This window comes from Nelumbo lutea, chromosome 7 (genome assembly GCF_056320005.1).
Source record: "Nelumbo lutea isolate HS-2025 chromosome 7, American lotus-T2T, whole genome shotgun sequence".
Lineage (NCBI taxonomy): Eukaryota > Viridiplantae > Streptophyta > Magnoliopsida > Proteales > Nelumbonaceae > Nelumbo > Nelumbo lutea.
Window position 1 is genome coordinate 58,590,972 of NC_142690.1, and position 19,315 is coordinate 58,610,286.

At 41.8% G+C, this 19,315-nt stretch overlaps 1 protein-coding gene across 1 annotated transcript in view; it reads left to right on the forward strand.

The window, feature by feature from the left end:
- Positions 1 to 273: 273 nt before the first annotated feature.
- Positions 274 to 19,315, forward strand: part of LOC148846559 (choline-phosphate cytidylyltransferase 2-like) — a 46,796-nt gene continuing 27,754 nt past the window's right edge. Inside the window, exons 1-4 of the mRNA XM_088954922.1 lie at positions 274 to 870; positions 18,403 to 18,516; positions 18,850 to 18,945; positions 19,196 to 19,238. Of these exons, the coding sequence (XP_088811048.1) occupies positions 734 to 870; positions 18,403 to 18,516; positions 18,850 to 18,945; positions 19,196 to 19,238 (390 nt within the window). The 5' untranslated portion in view covers positions 274 to 733. The remainder of the gene's footprint in view (positions 871 to 18,402; positions 18,517 to 18,849; positions 18,946 to 19,195; positions 19,239 to 19,315) is intronic.

Genomic DNA, 19,315 nt, shown 5'->3' on the forward strand with positions numbered 1-19,315 from the left:
CCCCAGTCCAGCATGACAGGGACGATCGTGCCATATCAGGTCGACCCAGTCCAACTTTGTGTTGGGCCACGGGCAGCTTGTACGATTTACACCTCTAACTATGATATAAAAAAGATATAATGTCCAAAAAAACAACTTACCAATAAACTAAAAACATGGTAACGAATAGGTGTTATTTATCAAAATTCATACGTGGGTTTTGATTTGTCAAAACTCATTCCACGTGGCAAAAGTAGTCATCAAGGAAGTGGGGGGGGGGGTGTGAGGAAAGGAGGGGGAGTGAGACCTTGCTGACTTGATCTCACATTTGGACAAGCGCCCGAAGTACGAGAAGTTAAAGAATATGCGGAGATAGATGCATTGGAGTTGGAAGTAGAGACTGAAACAAAAGCCCACAGACAGACCACAGTTATGACCGTCAATGTCACCTGATCCCTGATTTGGATCTGAAGCAAGTTTTTCTATTTTATTTTATTCTGAAAATCCATCACCGTCCGATTACCAGTCATTACTTTTTTGCAAGTTTATAACCGACTGCTTCATCTTGAATTCTTGATCATCCAACGGCTGCTTTATTTTTAGAAAATACAGGCATACAGCCCAAATTGTCTGATATTTCTCGAAATAAGAAAACAGGGAGAAGAGGAAGAAGCGAAGAAGAAGAAGAAGAAGAAGAAGAAGAAAAAGAGACCCAGGAGAGAGAGAGAGAGAGAGAGAGAGAGCGCTTAATAGAATGGAGAATCAAACGATCTGCAATAGCAATTTAAATGGGAATCCCTCGGGAGACAAGTCTGTCCGTGTCTACGCCGATGGCATCTATGATCTCTTCCACTTTGGTCATGCTCGCTCCCTGGAGCAAGCCAAGAAACTGTGAGTCACACCCATCTCGAAATTCCCGAGATTTCTCTTTTGTTCTTATCATTTCTCGGTTATTTAATTCTCTCTGGATAGCTGGATGTTTAAATTGCCTTTTTGCTGTATATTTTGTTCTGGGTATCTCTCTCTCCTCTGGTATGGTTTTCTTCATTTATCGGGCTTTTTTCCTTTTTGCCAGTTTCAATTAATTACCGGATTTCATTTTTCCTGCTTGATTTAGTACTTTGTGTATTGTGAAAGCTAATTTAATGGGTTCTTTTTTTTTTCTTTTATTTTTTGAAGGTGGGTGGTGATTGGAAGTTCTATTTGCGGTTTTTATATTACCCTTTCTTTTTCATTTGTTAGTTTGCTGGGCCAGTTTTTTAATATTTTTTTTTATTTGCTATGGGTTGGTTTTCAGTTGAGTTTTGTGATTCTCAGGAGTAATTATTTTTCATTCTCTGTACCAAAAGCTATTCACTTGCAATGACAGCATACCTGTGAATAAATAGGATGCTTGAAATTTCCTCAATGGATGACATACGTCAGAAGTTTCTTCTTCATTACTATTAATATAAGAAAATATTAGGGGGAGAGTGAATGGTACTTATTTAAATCCATACTCATATTTATCATTAGAGTATTCAATGAAGGCAAAAATTATAATAAACAAAAATGTATTTTTTGAAGCTTTTCTAGTTGAGGATATATCATTTTCTTTTTTTCATTAATATCCACATGCCAGAAAAGAGATTAAGTATATTGTAGTTGTAAATGGTTATAAATTAAATGTGACTATTTCCAAAAATAAGCATCAGTTTTAGCAATATTTGTTTATGTTTGAAGGAAAGGAATAACTTGTTGAAGAATATGCAATAGTATGAGAAAACCAAAAGGTGCAAAAACAGAGGTGGTTAATGATCTAGCATTTTCAGCAGATGCTAAATTAACCAGATTCCCTGGGAAGATCAGCAAAATTGAACTGGATGGTGTGCCTCAGGTCCATGCTTCTAATGGCTCCAATCTAAGAGAGGGAATGTGGCTAATTCCCAATTCCTAAGGATTGAATCAATTGATGCTCCCTTAAAATATCATGGAAGGATTGAGTCAAAAATGTTCTTTGCCCCCTTTTTCTGGGGACTAAATTAGAGGATAAAAAACTATTGCAGGTTCATTTACAGCAAAGACTTTTGTGTCTATGCAGTGGATCCCCTCCTCCATTATTAAGCTGAATTTTGATGGTTGTAGTTTGTGAAACCCGGGAGCTTCAGGTATTGGAAGAGTGTTAAGAGATAACAATGAACATATACTAGCCATCTGTTCTGGGCCAATAGGGGTGAGCGACTTGACAAGAACGGGATTGCTATCTCTACTACAATGACTAAGATCAGGAAGCTCCATTATAGAAGGTAGAACTGTAGTCAAGGGCCTTGCTGCCTTGGCAATATCAACATCAGTGTTGCATGGACAGGGACACAGGAGTCATAATCTAACATGTCTTCTGACTTGGCAAGATGAGAAAACATGGACTCACTGACACATTTATGAAACTATTAGTAAAATGGTTCATTTTTTAAACTCTAACATTATATACCTGCAAAAAACATTGGCTAGATGATTGTGAACATCCTTTCTTGGGTTCAACAATCAGAAAATGGGCTAGCTGATGCACTAGTCAAACAAGGAAGGAGCACAAAAGAAACAAATGTGTTGGAGGAACATTCCATGGGGATTGGACTTTTAAGGGGAAGTGCCTATCTCTTGTATGAAGTGTCTATCTAGCTCAATGTGCTTAGTTCTATCATGTTGAATCGGGTTATAAGCTACGTTAATGGCAACTTGATTATCGCAATACAATATTAGGGGCCTATCATGAGCAATACCTATCTCCTTTAGGAGAGGTCTAAGTCATAACAATTTTGAAACTCTATGGGCAATATTAGGGGCTTCGAGAACCCCCAATTTGGTAATGTTGTTCATTCATTCATCCTAATAAAACATCTTCTTAAAAAGCAATTAAAACTATAAAATCATTATTTTTTGTGTGAAAACTAAGAATGTAAGACCTAACATGGACTTGTTTGGGCTTGCCTCGAGGGGCGTGGCACAAAAGCGGCTCATAGAATCAGGAATGTAATATGTTTTACATTACATTAGCAACTTGAAGTAATGCAATTGAGTGAAAAAAGAAATTAGAGGTTTTACATGCTTGAAAATGTTTTATATGTTTGATTTTATTTTTAAGTTCTCATTTGAATATGCTTTACATCTTATGCTTGTGTATTTTAATTTTAGATAATAGGTTTTTTAAAACATTTATTTTAAAATTTAAGTTTATATTTTTTATTAATATTATGTTTAATATTTTTTGATTTTTTTTTGAATTTTTTGACATTGTTTTTGAATTTATATATATATTTTTTATATATATATTTTTATTTTTGCACCTTGCTTCAAAAAGGCGTGCGCCTTGCCTTGTGCCTTGCGCCTCAGGCGCAAATTGACCTCTGCACCTTTTTTTTTGCCTTGTGCTTTTAAAACACTGAGGTGAACAATCTTAAATAGGGGAGAAATCTATATCAATCTACTTCTCCAACCTGAAATCATTATGGCATGAGATTGATCACTTGGGGACAATTGAGTGGAAGATTCAAAAGGATGTAGCAACATATAGGAAGTTAGTTGAGACAAATAGGGTGTTTGGATTCCTTGTGGACTAAATTCAGATTATGACATTGTGAGATAGCAACTCTTTACTAGAGATAGTCTCACTTTATCTCAAGCCTACTCCCTAGTACATAGTGAGGAAAGTTACTTTATGGACTCCGCCTATGGAATTAGCTTTAGCAATTATAAAGTTGAAGCTTGGAGGTGGTAAGGAGAAGGAAGAAAAGTGGGATGTGTTCTATGACTACTATAAGAAGCCAAAACACAATAGAGACACATTTGGAAGTTTCACCCTCACCTTATTCTAGCAAGGCTCAAGAATAAGAAAGGGAATGCCAAATGCAACTATTACTACAAAGGTTCCATCACATCCAATGCCGGATCTAGTTCTCTAGATGCCTCGTTTGCAATAAAGCTGCTTTGAATCAATTGGAGAGTGATGTTGGAATTTTTGGTCAGTCTCAATAAGCTATTGTACCTCCTCCTCCTACCTTAGCATTTGCACACTCAGGTACAAGGGCTATTGCCTATCATGCCTTAGCCCCATGCAACATTAGCCTTTTTTAGATTGTAGATTCGAGTGTCTTTGATCATATGACTAGTTTGTCTTCTTTGTTTTTCTCTTATTGCTTGTCCTCTACAGAGACAGTATCTATTGTTGATGGCTCTCTTGTTTTTATTTTTGGCAAGGGAGAAATTAGAGTGTTTGATGCCATTTCTTTATCCTCAGTCCTTCATGTTCCTAAGCTCAACACTGATATGCTTTTAGTTAATAATATCACTAAAAACCAGAATTGTTCGGTGACATTTTTTCTTGACCATTGTATCTTCTAGGATCTAGCAACAAGAAAGGTGATTGGGACTGGCCGTGAAACGAATGGAATCTACTTGCTTGATCATCCACCTGGGAAGAATAAAGAAGTTGGGAAGTCTTTTGTGTGTCAATCTATAATCGATTGGGTATTCGTCTTTTTGGTCTTTAAAGGGTCCCTTTCTTGCTTTGTTTCAGTTAGTCCAAGTGTCTAGTTTGAGGTGTGAAAGTGTGCATACCGATGTTTGGGGACCATGTCATATTACTGTTATGGAAGGGTACACATATTTTCTGTTATTTGTTGATGGTTGTTCTCGCTTCTCATGGATTTATCTTATACGTTCTTGAGATGAGGTACCTACTCTGACCCATGCTTTTCACCATATGGTTCTAACTTAGTTTGGAATCAAAATAAAAAAAAATTTAGATCGTAAGTATGGGGTTATCCATTAGAGAACCTATCCCCATACACCTTAGTAAAATGAAGTAGCTGAGAGAAAGAATAGATGCATCTTGGAAGTTGCTAGGAGCATCATGCTGAATTCTAATGTTCCTATACGTTTTTGGGGGATGCCATCCACACAGTTGTCGTTCTCATCAATAGGGTTCCTTCATGGGTTTTAGACATGAAAGTACCTATTAACCTATTGTATCCTGACAAAGACTAGTTCACTATTCCCCTTAAGACCTTTAAGTAAGAGGCACTCGAACTAACATAACAGTACACATCAACATTCTCAACAAGTACAAAGACCGAAATACCCCTTCACTAACACCACTAACACTCCCCCTCAAGCTGGTGAGTATATATCATATAATCCTAGCTTGTTACATATGTAGTCCACTCTCCCCCGACTCAAACCTTTTGTAAACAAGTCTGCCCACTGGTTTCTTGTACTAACATATGCAGTTTCTATCACTCCATTCAACACCTTCTCTCTCACAAAATGACAATCAACTTCGATGTGCTTGGTTCTTTCATGAAACATCGGATTGGAAGAGATATGAACCGCTGCCTAATTGTCACAATAAAGCTTCATTGGAGTACTGATGTCATATCTTATCTCCTGTAGAAGGTTCCTTAACCACACTAATTCACAAGTAGTATGTTCCATGGCCCTATATTCTGCTTCTGCACTGCTTCTTGCCACAACTGTTTGCTTCTTACTTTTCCACGTTACTAAGTTACCCCCTACAAAGGTGCAATAGCCTGTGGTAGATCATCTATCAGACATAGAACCTGCCCAATTAGCATCGGTGTACCCTTTTACTACCAGTTTTCCACCACTCCTGTACAGCAAACCAAGATCAGGAGCTCCTTTCAGATACCTCACAATCCTTAGCATTGCATTCCAATGTGGGACCAAAGGTTTCTGCATGAACTGACTCACCACACTGACCGCAAATGAAATATCTGGCCGAGTAATGGTTAGATAGTTTAGTTTGCCTACAAGTCGTCGGTATCTGCCAGGGTCTTCAAATACTTCACCTATATCACTGCTCAGCCTCGTATTTGTTTCCATAGGTGTCTCAGTCGGTTTAGTACCCAACAACCCTGTTTTTTCTAGTAAATCAAGCACATATTTCCTCTGACACAAATTAATGCCATGCTTAGATCTTGCTACTTCTATGCCCAAAAAGTATTTCAACTTGCCAAGGTTCTTTGTCTGAAAGTGTTCTTGTAGGAATTCCTTCAATCTGTCAATGCCCATTTTATCATTCCCAGTCACAACGATATCATCCACATACACCACCAATATTATTTTGCCTGCCGAAGAGTCAAGATTGAAGACAGAGTGATCAACTTGGCACTGTTTCATACCAAACTTCTTGACCACCTCATTGAACCTACCAAACCATGCTCGAGGGGACTGTTTAAGTCCATATATAGCCTTCTTAAGTCTGCATACCTTACCATTCTCCCCCCGAGCAACAAACCCTGGTGGTTGCTCCATGTAGACATCCTCGAACAAATCATCATGCAAAAATGCATTTTTGATATCTAGCTGATGTAGAGGCCAAACATACATAGCTGCAAGGGAGATGACGACATGAACTGTCCCTATCTTAGCAACCGGGGAGAATGTCTCTGTGTAGTCAATGCCATAGGTTTGGGAGTACCCTTTGGCAACCAGCCGCGCCTTCAGGCGCTCAACACGACTATCTGGCAAGTACTTAACACTATACACCCACTTACAACCGACAACCTGCTTCCCAGGAGGAAGAGCGGTGAGGTCCCAAGTGTGATTATGATGCAGAGCAGAGAGCTCTTCTTCCATAGCACGACACCACTCTGGAGAGGTAAGGGCTTCCTGGACATCCTTAGGAACAACCACGGAGGATAACAAAGAGATGAACTGGCAATGGGAGGCGGAGAGGTGAGTAAGTGAAACAAAATTGGAAATAGGGTGAAAGGTGCAGGTACGTTTACCTTTCCGAAAGGCAATAGGAAGATCTAGGTCGGAGGCTGGTGTCGGAGCTGGAGCTGGATCTGTCGACGGTGATGAAGCCGGAGGAGCTGCAGCCGGTACACGCGGGCAATGTGTATACACATGACGGATGGGTGGACGGTCAACAGACGGTGGCACCGGAGGCAAGGACGTAGGCATGACTGGAACCAGAGGTGGATCAGCCACAGGAAGAGGAAGAGGAGGTGGTGATGTGGAGGAAGCAGCATCACCGGACCCCACGAAGAACAGAGTAGACTCGAAGAATGTAACACCAACACATACCAAGGAACGACGAGAATTGGGATGATAACACTTGTACCCTTTCTGAGTTCGGGAATAGCCAAGGAAGATACACTTCAGGGAACATACATCTAACTTGTCAGTCCCGGGACCCAGATTATGAATGAAGTAGACACACCCAAATACCCGAGGAGAAAGCGGAAACGGAGACATGTTGGGGAATAAGACACTAAAAGGAGAACGACCATCAAGAATAGATGTGGGCATCCGATTAATTAAGAAACAAGAGGTGAGCATTGCATCGCTCCAAAAGGTTTTGGGAACATTCATGTGGTGCATGAGGGAGCGTGCCGTTTCTACAAGATGTTGGTTCTTTCTCTCAGCAATCCCATTTTGTTGTGGAGTGTAGGTACATGAAGTTTGGTGTATAATGCCATGTTGGTCCAAGTATTCTTGAAAAGATGAAGACAAGTATTCACGACCATTATCAGAACGGAAAATTTTGATGTGAACACCAAATTGATTGCGGATCTCAGCATTAAATTTCTGGAAGATGGGAAATAATTCACTTATTTCTTTCATTAAATAGAGCCACGCCATTCTTGAACAGTCATTAACAAAAATAACAAAATATCTATATCCATTATATGACATCACTTTATAAGGACCCCAAACATCTGAATGAATTAAAGAAAAAAGACTCGACACATGGTTATCGACCCTAGAACGAAAGGGAACACGATGGTGTTTCCCAAATTGACATGACTCACAATCTAAAACAGAAAGTTGACTCAATGAAGGGACTAAGGACTGCAACACTTTCAGCGAAGGATGACCAAATCTACAATGCCACTGGAGAGGAGAAATGGATGACTGAAGGGCCGTTGACGTTCTTCCACCACCATCAAGATAATACAGTCCACCGGCTTCATGCCCTCCACCAATCTTCATCCCCGTCTTGAGATCCTGAAAAACACACATAGAGGGGTAAAATGTAATGGAGCACTTAAGGGACTTGGTCAGCTTACTAACAGACATAAGATTAAATGGAAGCTTAAGTACATAAAAAACAGATGATAGGGATACAGAGTCTAGGTCAACATTACCAACACCACAGATAGATGATGTGGAGCCATTAACAAGGGTAACAGATTGTGATGTTGAGCAATGAGTGAGAGATGAAAACACATATGGAGTTCCCGTCATGTGATCGGAGGCTGCAGAGTCAATAATACAGGGGTTGGGTGTGGATGCCAAACAAGCCATACCTGAGTGTGCAAAGGTAGCTGTGTTTTGCTGTGACTTGGATTGAACAAACCTTTCATACTCATCCCGAGGAACACTCACCATCTCCTTTCCTGGACCATCTGAGGGAGTAAAAGGCTTTGGGTTAGCTGATCGGTTCTCCTGTCTAGAGCTGAAACTAGTGTCACTAGTCATGGCATGGTTGGCCCACGTCGAGGGAGGACCATGTAAGTCATAGCAGTAGTTAATATTATGTCTATCCAAACCACAAAGAGTACACTTCCATGGACCCGAGCCACGTTCTCTACCACGAGCTCCTCCTGAATCTCTGCCTCCAGTATGACCACCACCACGGATATGTGTAGATCCACCACTACCACTCCTGCCAGGCTGGGCTCCTCGAGCCCCACTTTTGCCACCTCGACTTCTCGACACTGCAAATGCTGATTTATCTGAGACATTAGAATCCATAGATCCAATGGAAGCTCTCCAAAGACGAGCAAACACCTCCTCTAAAGATGGAAAAGCAGATCCCCCTAGTATCTGGGCTCGTAATGGTTCATACTCAGACTTCAGCCCCACCAGAAACCGTGTCACATCAAGCTGCTCTCGCTGTTGCTGTTGAACTTTGACATCAGAAGTGAGAGGATGACAGACATTTAGCTCATTATGGATATTTCTCACACTGGCATAGTACTCCTTAAGGCTCTGATTTCCCTATTGTAGATTGAAGTATTCCTGATACAATTGATATACCCTAGTGGTATTATCCTGACCTGAATACTGTTTCTTAGCATGATCCCACACCTCTTTGGCTGTGTCAAGAAATATGAAGTTCACACTGATTCTGGGTTCCATATTGTTCCACAACCATGTGATGATCTGTGCATCTTCCTGTTCCCAGTCTTCATACTCCTGAGAATTAGCGGGGGGTTTCTCCTCTCTTATGTGCTTCACTTTCTTTTTTGCCTTCAGAAAAACCTCTACAGACTTGGCCTAAGGGACATAATTCTCTCCATTTAGTTTAATGGAGGTCATTTGGACATTCAGGTAGTCAGTAGATATCATGACACTAGGTTTACTATCACTGTTATCTGCCATTGCCTAACTCCCTTATCATTGAATTCTGAGCACTACACACTGCACACTACACACAGACACTTCACCAAAATCTGCACATTGATTTCAACAATAATAAATGCTGAGAACTGCAACACCACAAACCCTATTCACCGAAATCTGCACACTGATTTCAGCAATATTAAATGCTGAAAACTGCAACACCACAAACCCTACTCACCGAAGTCGGCACACTGATTTCAGCAATATTAAATGCTGAAAACCACACTTGTTACACCACAAACCCTAATCCACAGCTACCGGAAGTTTCACCATAGTAGACACTATTGCCCTTCGAATCACACACAAACCAGAATAAACCCTAGCATACTGCAATCTGAAAACCCATCATACGAACTGTACTACACCTCTCATGTATTCCATAACAGAAAATATGCATAAAAAAACTTTACCTCATCGCCTGAAGGCCAACCACACGAAGGAATGAGACACCACTGCACCACACATACCAGCCCTAATTAGGGCTTAGAAACCACAACAACCAATCACCGACACAATTGGAGGCATAGGAACCTCCAAGGGAAGAGGGCGATCACTCCTTTTCAGCCCTTTTCCCAGTCTCCAACTCTCAGCTGAGAAACCCAAGAGAAACCCTAGTTCGAATGCGCAGAAGACAGAATTCTAGCAAGTCTATTTGTTTAATGTGGCTCTGATACCATGTTGAAGTTCGACCTGCCCTAGAATTCTGTCTTGTTCGTTGACTGTAAAGTAAAGTAAACAGCAAGAAGGAGAGGAAAGAAGAAGGAAGAAAAGAGAGAAGGTCTGGTTCGAATTAGAGAAAAAGTTTTCCCTAGATTCGGCCATACCTGTTATTATATTATTAACTTATTGGAAAAGACTTAAGTGCCTTATTTAAGTAAGAAGCACTCGAACTAACATAACAGTACACATCAACATTCTCAACAAGTACAAAGACCGAAATACCCCTTCATTAACACCACTAACAATGTCTATGGATATTATCCCAAGATTTCATCTCAGGGGGAGAGTGGTGAGTAGGGTATCTTTGCACCGGAAGTTCCATTGCCTATTCTAGTCACTGAAGGGGAGTGTGGTGAGGGAAATTGTTAGAAGTTCAAATAGTTGAGGGTGATTCACAGATGATGGTGGATGCAAGTTGGTTCTAGTCATGAACCAAGCCAATTTTAGTCTTTTTTGTTTCATTAGATTCAGGTACTACAACCCCTTTCACCCACTACTTTTTTTTTTTGATCAATAACAATAAGCTTTATTAATAAATAAGTTTTGTGAAACTTTAATTACAAAAGAGGGAGGTAAACTATCTTAACTTCCCAACAACAAAAGAACAAAGAAAGAAGCTCAAAATTAGCTCAAAATAGAGATTCCTTAAATGCCCCTTGCTTGGCTAACCCATCAGCCATTGAGTTAGCACTTCTCTTCACCCAACTGTACTTCAAATCAACATCCCTACTCAACCATTTAAATTTTTTCTTTTCATTGCTGTAGCTCCACAAATCACTGTTGTCTCCCTTCAGCCACCTAATCACCACCTCTGAGTCCCCTTCAAGGACCAAGCATCTGATGTTTAATTCTCTTGCTCTTTGGGTTCCTTCTAGAACTGCTAGAATCTCAGCCCTAAGAGAGTTACCCTTTCCAATTGGGCCTAAGAACATTGCAGTAATAATCCCATCCTCATTCCTGAACACTCCCCCAATCCTAGAAGGCCCTGGATTCCTTAAGCTACTACTATCAAAATTCAGTTTTATGAATCCAGAGGGGTGGGGTGGTGGTGGTGGGGGGGACCAAGAGGGCCTAGGAGTCTTCTTACGTTGGGCAGAGGTAGCAATCTCTATCCACTTTCTCAATAAGTCAGCCATAGAAAATTCTGAGAATAACTCCATAGATTTCAGCCAGTGAGCTACCCTTAAGTGTATCAATTCTAATAAGTTTTCCATGGTTCTTTCCTTGTTTGAAAAGGTTTGTGAGTTTCTCTCTTCCCATACGAACCAACACATTGCCGCCCTAATGCTTCTCCACATAATCTTCCCTCTTTTCTTAGGCCATCTAAAGAACTAAGGAGAGAACAAACTTTGCACTCACGGGGGGATTCCAAGTACATCCAAAAAGGGAGAAAGCCCACTCCCAAACAGTTTTAGTAACCATAAGGTGGTAACCCGTTTCCCCATCAACTTTGTAAAGATTACACCTTTTGGGAAGTAAACAAAAATTGGGTCTCTTTCTCTGAAGCAAGTCATTTGTGTTAATTTTTTTCAGGAAAGTTTTCCAACAAAAACTACCAATCCGAGGAGGAATGGGTTTGCTCCAAATCTCTTTAACAGGGAAGGACAACCCAATAGGAACAGGAGGCTGAATTAAAGTCTCAAAAAATGAAGCACAAGAAAAGGAACTAGAGGGGGAAGGGGTCCAAAATCTGGTGTCTTCCTTACTAGGGTCCAAGAAAACATTTTCAAGGATGGCTAATAGAGACAAAATACACTCCAAGTCTGTATCCCTAATTGCCCTTCTCAGGCCTAGGTTCCACCCAAAACAGGGAAATTTGTCCATCAGGGGTAAGTCCCCAACCCAAGGCTGCTCCCAAAATTTTATTTGATTACCAGAGTTCAAATCATACCTGATCCAAGGGGAGAAAACTGGAAGCAGATCATGAATGGCTTTCCAAGGGGAAGTAACTGTAGCCTTTGCCATAACTCTTGGATCCCAGTTCTCTTCCATCCCATGTATGCTAGCTACTATCTTTGTCCACAGTTTGTCCCTTTCCAATGGAAACCTCCACAACCATTTCCCCAACAACGCCATGTTTCTTTTCCTGATATTCCCAATCCCAAGCCCTCTTAGCTTCTTACTTCTAGTTACCACCTCCCAATTCACTCAATGATCTTTCTTCTCCTCTCCTGGTTCCCACAAAAAATCCTTCATTAACTTTTCCACACTGTTAGAGACCTTTGTGGGAATCTTAAACACTGACAAGAAGTAAATAGGAAGGTTAGCTAGGGTAGACCTAATCAAAGTGATTCTCCCCCCTAAGGAGGGATAATTTTTCCTCCAAGAAGCAAACCTTTTCTCAAATCCCTCCAATATCGGGTTTCAAAAGCTTTCATTCCTGGGGTTATCTCCTAAGGAGAGGCCCAAGTAAATCAAAGGCCAATCCGGGATTGCACAACCTAACATACCTGCATATTCACTTACTTCCCTCTCCTCCAAATTCACTCTCACCATACAATTCTTATCAAAGTTCACTTTGAGATTAGACATCTGCTCAAAGAGTTGTATTGCCAATTTATTTTCTTTTTTGTTTTTTTATTGCCAATTTTAAATTCCCGATCCGATTTATGTCCCCACCTTCACAAAACAGGATTGTGCCATCTGCAAACTGCAAGTGTGTAAGTTGTACTTCCTTCCTTCCTACTCTCCATCCTCATATTAAGTTCCTCGAGTTAGCTCTGTGGATCAGTCTCCCTAGGACATCTGCAATCAAAGTGAATAGAAAGGGGGAAAATGGATCTCCTTGTCTTATTCCTCTCAAGGCAGGAAAGTGGATCTCCTTGCACAACCCCTTTCACCCACTACTACTATAGATGACATACCTACTAATACCATTGAGCCTCATCCTCCCTCATATGATCTTGACCTTCCTATTGCAGTTTACAAGAAAGCACCATTGCACCTCATCTATTGCCCATTACATCTCTTAGTTCCTTATGACCATCTTTCATCATCATATAAATCATTTTTAGCTTCCATTGCTACTATACCCATTCCCAGAACAATATAGGAAGCTCTAGTGGTGCTTGAGTGGAAGGAAGTGATGAAAATTAAGATGGATGCTCTTGTAAAAAATGATACTTGGAAATTAGTGGATTAGTTGAGAGGGTGGAAACTTGTTGGGTGCAGATGGGTATTTAGAGTAAAATACAAAGCAAATGGTTTAATTGAAAGGTACAAGGCTTAACTAGTTGCTAAGGGGTACATACAGACTTTGGTATTGATTACTTGGAAACCTTTGTGCTAGTCACTAAAATGAACACCATCAGAGTTTTGTTGTCACTTTGCTGTAAATTTTTCATGGCTGCTATTCCAAATGGATGTTAAAAATGCTTTTCTGAATGATGACCTACAGGAAGAGGTGTATATGGAGTTGCTTCTTGGTTTTTATGATATAGATGCTAGTAAGAAAGTTTTCTAGTTGAAAAAAAGCTTTATATGGTTTGAAGCAATCTCCAAGAGCATGGTTTTGCAAATTTAGACTTGCTTCGGAAAAATTTGGCCATGTATAGGCCCAGTTTAATCACACTCTTTTTATCAAGAAAGTAGGCTCAGCCTTGACTCTCTTGGTTGTGTATGTTGATGATATTGTGGTAACAAGGAATGATATTGATGAGATTAATTCTCTTAGGCAGTTACCCAGTCAGGAGCTTGAAGTAAAGGATCTATGTGAGTTATGATATTTCTTGGGAATTGAAGTGGCTAGGTCCAAGCATGGTATTTTCATCTCTCAAAGGAAATATGCCCTTGATCTCCTAGAGGAAACTTAAAAGTTGGGGTTTAAACTTTCAGACACACCCATTGGGAAATATAATGGGATAAATCGGAAGGGGGTGAGCCTCTTGAAGATAAAGGTATGTATCAATGGCTGGTGGGAAAGCTTCTCTATCTTTTCTTGAGATGTATTGTCATTTCCTATGCAGTCAGCATTGTAGGTCAGTATATGTACTCTGTTAGGACAAGTCATCTTCTTGCCGTTGAAAGAATACTAGCCTACTTGAAGAGGTATCTAGGCCAAGGTATACTCTTCAAGAATAATGGTCATATGAAGATAGAAGTGTACATTGGTGTAGATTGGGCAGGGTGTGTTGATAATAGGAGATTTACTTTATGGTACTATGCTCTTGTTGGAGGAAATCTTGTTTCTTGGAAGAGTAAGCAACAAAATATTGTTTCTTGCCCCAATGCTGAAGCAGAGTACAACTCTAATTCTCTGGGCACCATAGAATTAGAGCTGAGATGGGCAAAATGAAGTGTTGCATCTTGGCTCTAAGGCTGCAATGTTATATGGAGCAGAATGTTAGGCAGTTAATAAATGGAATTTTCATACTAAGTGTAGCAAAGAAGCATATGTTGACATACAAGTGAGAAAACTAGAAAGTATTGAACAAATCTAGGAGTATCATTTGTAGGAGATAAAATGAGGAAAAGTAGACTAAGTTTAGTCACGTGCAGCAAAAAACAAAAAAGTTTAGTCATGTGCAGAGAAGACTATCTACAACACTAGTAAGAAGTGATCTGTTGCAAGTTGAAAGGTCTAGAAGAGGTAGGGGTAGGCCAAAATGGACATGGGTTGAAGAAATGAGTTGAGGCCACATGATTTAACAATAAATATGACACTGAACCGAGTGGAATGGTGGCAATGTTTTAAAATGCAGAGGCGTGATGCGAGGCGTTCCACTACCTAGAGGTGTGAGGCGTAGTTCAGAACACAAGAGGCGTAAGCCTCCCGAACACAAGGAAGCGTAAGCTTCCTTAAGAGGAGGGGGGTTAGGAGGAGGAAGGGGGATCTCATTTTTTCCTTATTTTTAATAAAAATCTTTTATATTAAGAAGAATAAAGATGCATAACATTAGTTGAAAGATAAAAAATCTTTTATCTTGTTTTTCCTTTCCTTTCCTTTCTTTTTTTTTTCTTTTTTTTGGGTCTTTTTTATATAAGATGTGCATGAGGCACATGAGGTGTACGCCTCTTGCACCTGAGGCGTACGCCTCAGAGGTGTCAACGCCTCTGGCATATGCCTCCGGGCATTTTGGGAGCGCCTCGCCTGGATGTTATGGTCTGACACAGGCTTAGCCTTGCCTACGCTTGGCAGGCTTACGTTAAGGGACATCACCGTCGGGAGAATTGATGTTATCTTCAGGCAGACCACCAAAAGCTTAACGTACTCTTTGAGGAGGGGTGGTCGACCTCCTTGGGTGCCTAGCCTTGGCACTCCTAGACCATCATCCCTTGCGGGGTGGCCCTGGTTAATGGCTAGCATGGCAACTAGGGTTCCTCATGGGCGCACACTTGCTCATGGGGACAGTGCATGGACCGGCACTGCGCTGCTGACACTCAAGGGAGGCTTGGCATGCGGGCCTGGCTCAAGCATGATCCTTCACCACGCCAGCCCCTTGCCCAAGCTTAGTGAGCTACCCCGTTGCCTCTAGTGCACGGGTGTGTTCCGGCCCAAGCGGTTGCCTCTCAACATGGCACACAGGTGCCTATCATCATCGACATATAGGAGACCCATCACATCGGTGCCCAACCACCTCTTCGGTGCACAATCGCCTCTCATTACGGCCGTCCCCCTTTAGCACGTAAGAGGCGCCTCCCATGGACCAACCAGAGCCAGTCGAGTGCCCCGACCATGCGACTTGAGGTCATGATCTAGTGCTATTGACCTTGGTGGAGCCATCTCATCGAGCAACTCCTAGCCTCCGAGCACACAAAGGCTTGTCCTGGCCTACCTTGGCCTGGATGCCACATGGGTTTCTTCTGCTGTAGAACTACCCCCGTGGCAGTTGGTATCAGAGCGAGCTAGCCAATTGCTGCTGCAGTTGGTGTCAAGCATATTAGCCCAGAGCCAGTTGAAGCGGTAATCTCGACAAGCAGCATCGTGGGGTGCGGTCCCTAGGCACTTCCACTTGGGTTTGAGCAAGCAACATTCACATCAGGCCTGGTAAGAGGCCATTCATTCGTGTCCTCATTCCAATGACCCCAAAACAGTGCCCTTGTGGGGGCAGACACATTGGTTGTTGTGCTCATGCGGGGGGCAGACACGTGAGCCTTTTCTGGAAGGCATATTGTGGTAGTTTGAGTGGGGGAGTGCCATGCTTCCTCACGGACTTTAGTTGCTGTTCATTTTAGTGAGTTGTGGGCCGGTGCGCCTACATCTTGGTTTCATGACGGATGAGCCATTGTTCCATAGCTTTGTCTGAGGCACTACTAAGGCGGGGACAGCATTCCGAAATTGGTTGGTGTTGACGGTTAGTCAAGGAATATCACTGAAGTGGCAGTTTTGCATCAAACAGGTCCTTGGTTGAAGCCACAATATTGGAATGATATGAATGTGGGTACACTAGCCGTTGGAGCATGGCGGCCTTACACTGGCAATGCATCGGAGGACATGCTCAGTTCAACAAATAGATAGAAGACTTATAGCAGCAACAACTCATCACAAGGCGAGTGCATGATCGACAACATCATGGGTAAAAGTTGCCACCACTCGCACACAAAGCGGTCAGATCTCCTTGAGGCAGCAGCACATGTTCCCCTCAGAGCGAAGATGTAGCCCGAACCGGCAAGGTGAAGTGTTGTTTCGAGGGCCAACAGAGCATAAGCCATGACTAGGTTTGAGTAACTCGCACACGGCGAGGTGAAGACCGCAAGCCAGCATGGTGAAAGGGTACACCCAACACACATCGCCAATAGCAGGAGTGGACCTATCACAGTGTGTTCGGTAGAACCACTGAAAAGCTACCAAGACGACGGTCGAGCCTTGAGGTAAAGATGATACATGGGGCGGACCTCCGCGAAGCACCACACAATTTCTTTGAGGGCCCTTCTTTCACACAGTTCAACGGATAGCCATTGCGCGGTTTGAGTAACCTCAACACAGGGGGTGAAGTCCAGGCAGGCCGACATGGTGAAATGGTTCCGTCCCCATAAATAGACACCAATATAGGCAAGACTTGGGTTGGCTAGGCGAGCCCTGGAACTGGCAGAGAAGTGGATGGCGTGGGACACAGACGCCCATTCACGATAAGACCATTGTCGAGGATGACAATGGATTGAGTGGGGGAGACTGTTACAGTCTGACACAGACTTAGCCTTGCCTACACTTGGCAGGCTTACATTAAGGGACATCACCGTCATTTTCGCCTATAAGACTTTTGGGAGAATTGATGTTATCTTTAGGTAGACCACCAAAAGTTTAACGTACTCTTTGAGGAGGGGTGATCGACCTCCTTGGGTGCCTAACCTTGGCACTCCTAGACCATCATCCCTTGCGGGGCGGCCCTGGTTAATGGCTAGCATGGCTACCAGGGTTCCTCATGGGCGCACACTTGCTCATGGGGACAATGCATGGACCGGCACTACGCTACCGACACTCAAGGGAGGCTTGGCATGCGGGCCTGGCTCAAGCATGACCCTTCACCACGCCAGTCCCTTGCCCAAGCTGAGTGAGCTACCCCGTTGCCTCTAGCGCACAGGTGTGTTCTGGCCCAAGCGGTTGCCTCTCAACATGGCACATAGGTGCCCATCATCATCGGCATACAGGAGACCCATCACATCGGTGCCCATTACGGCCGTCCCCCTTTAGCACGTAAGAGGCGCCTCCCATGGACCGGCCAGAGCCAGTCGAGTGCCCCGGCCATGCGACTTGAGGTCATGATCCAGTGCTACTGACTTTGGTGGATCCATCTCATCGGGCAAATCCTAGCCTTCGAGCACACAAAGGCTTGTCCTGGCCTGTCTTGGCTTGGACGCCGCATGGGTTTCTTCCATTGTAGAACTACCCCCGTGACATGGAGGCACGCCTCCAGGCGTATGCCTCCCATGCCTTTTAAAACATTGAATGGTGGAATAGGATTCATGTAGCCAACCAATTATTAGTTGGGGTAAGGCTTTGTTTAGTTGAATATGATATCAATGCAGATAGAATTGCTTTTTTCTGGATCATTATATATATTCGATATAAGAAATAAATAATCGATACGAGAAATTTGCTATCATTTTAGATAAATAGTAGATATAAAAATTTTCCATCATTTTACAAAGCATTTGAATGTTGTTGAGAAGGGGTAATATGTAGGAATAATAGCATAGGTATGTGAAATCAAATTGCCACAGCCACAAATTTGTTTATCTCTCTCTCTCTCTGTGATTTTATTTATTTATTTGATCTTATGAGGTCTAAGTCTTACATATTTGAATTAATCTGCTTGAATGTGAGTTTGATGAAGTTTGCATTTTAAAATATAGGTTTCCAAATACGTATCTACTTGTTGGATGTTGCAGCGATGAGGTCACTCACAAGTATAAAGGCAAAACTGTCATGACAGAATCTGAACGCTATGAATCTCTTCGGCACTGCAGGTTTGGTCTCTATCACATTTTGTTACCCTATGTTAGCTAAGTTATAGAGTTGAACAATGAATCATTAACATGTTTATATTAATTGCAAAGAATCAAATACAAATTATTAGCCTTTTTCTCTTTGATGCCATTACTGACCTTTCTTATTTTGTGGCTTAAAAGATTTTTATTTGAGAACTTTGCATAGATAGAGATAATGCATCTTTTTACATTTTCTCTTATGAGCTTGTGGACTCCATTTCAAGGAGGGGGGTTGTCAGTTCTAATCCTTTTATCATTCCCACAATTGGCAGCAGAGTACTTAACATGACGTTTCCTCTCTACTTACTGCAGGTGGGTGGATGAAGTCATTCCTGATGCCCCATGGGTGATCACACAGGAGTTCCTTGACAAGCATAATATTGATTATGTGGCCCACGACTCTCTTCCGTAAGGTTAATCAGCCCAAATATTCACTTTCATATATAAAGCTGTTATTTTGTTTGATGCAAGTAATGTTGAATCTGATCTTATAAATGCTGTATGTTGTTATCCTTTCTTCTATTCTGGTTCTTGGTAATCTCTTTATAGGAAATTGTCTTCTCAATGAGCTTACTAGGTATGGTTGGCAACTAAATAATTTTGTTTTCCTGCATTCAAATATAATTAATTATTTCTTGTATGGCATGGAATTTTACAGTTATGCTGATGCAAGTGGAGCTGGAAAGGATGTCTATGAATTTGTAAGTTGAGTGATTAGCGTGGCTGAACTATGCTGTTATTCAAAAAATTTCTATTGCTTTTATTTGATTTGGGCAAA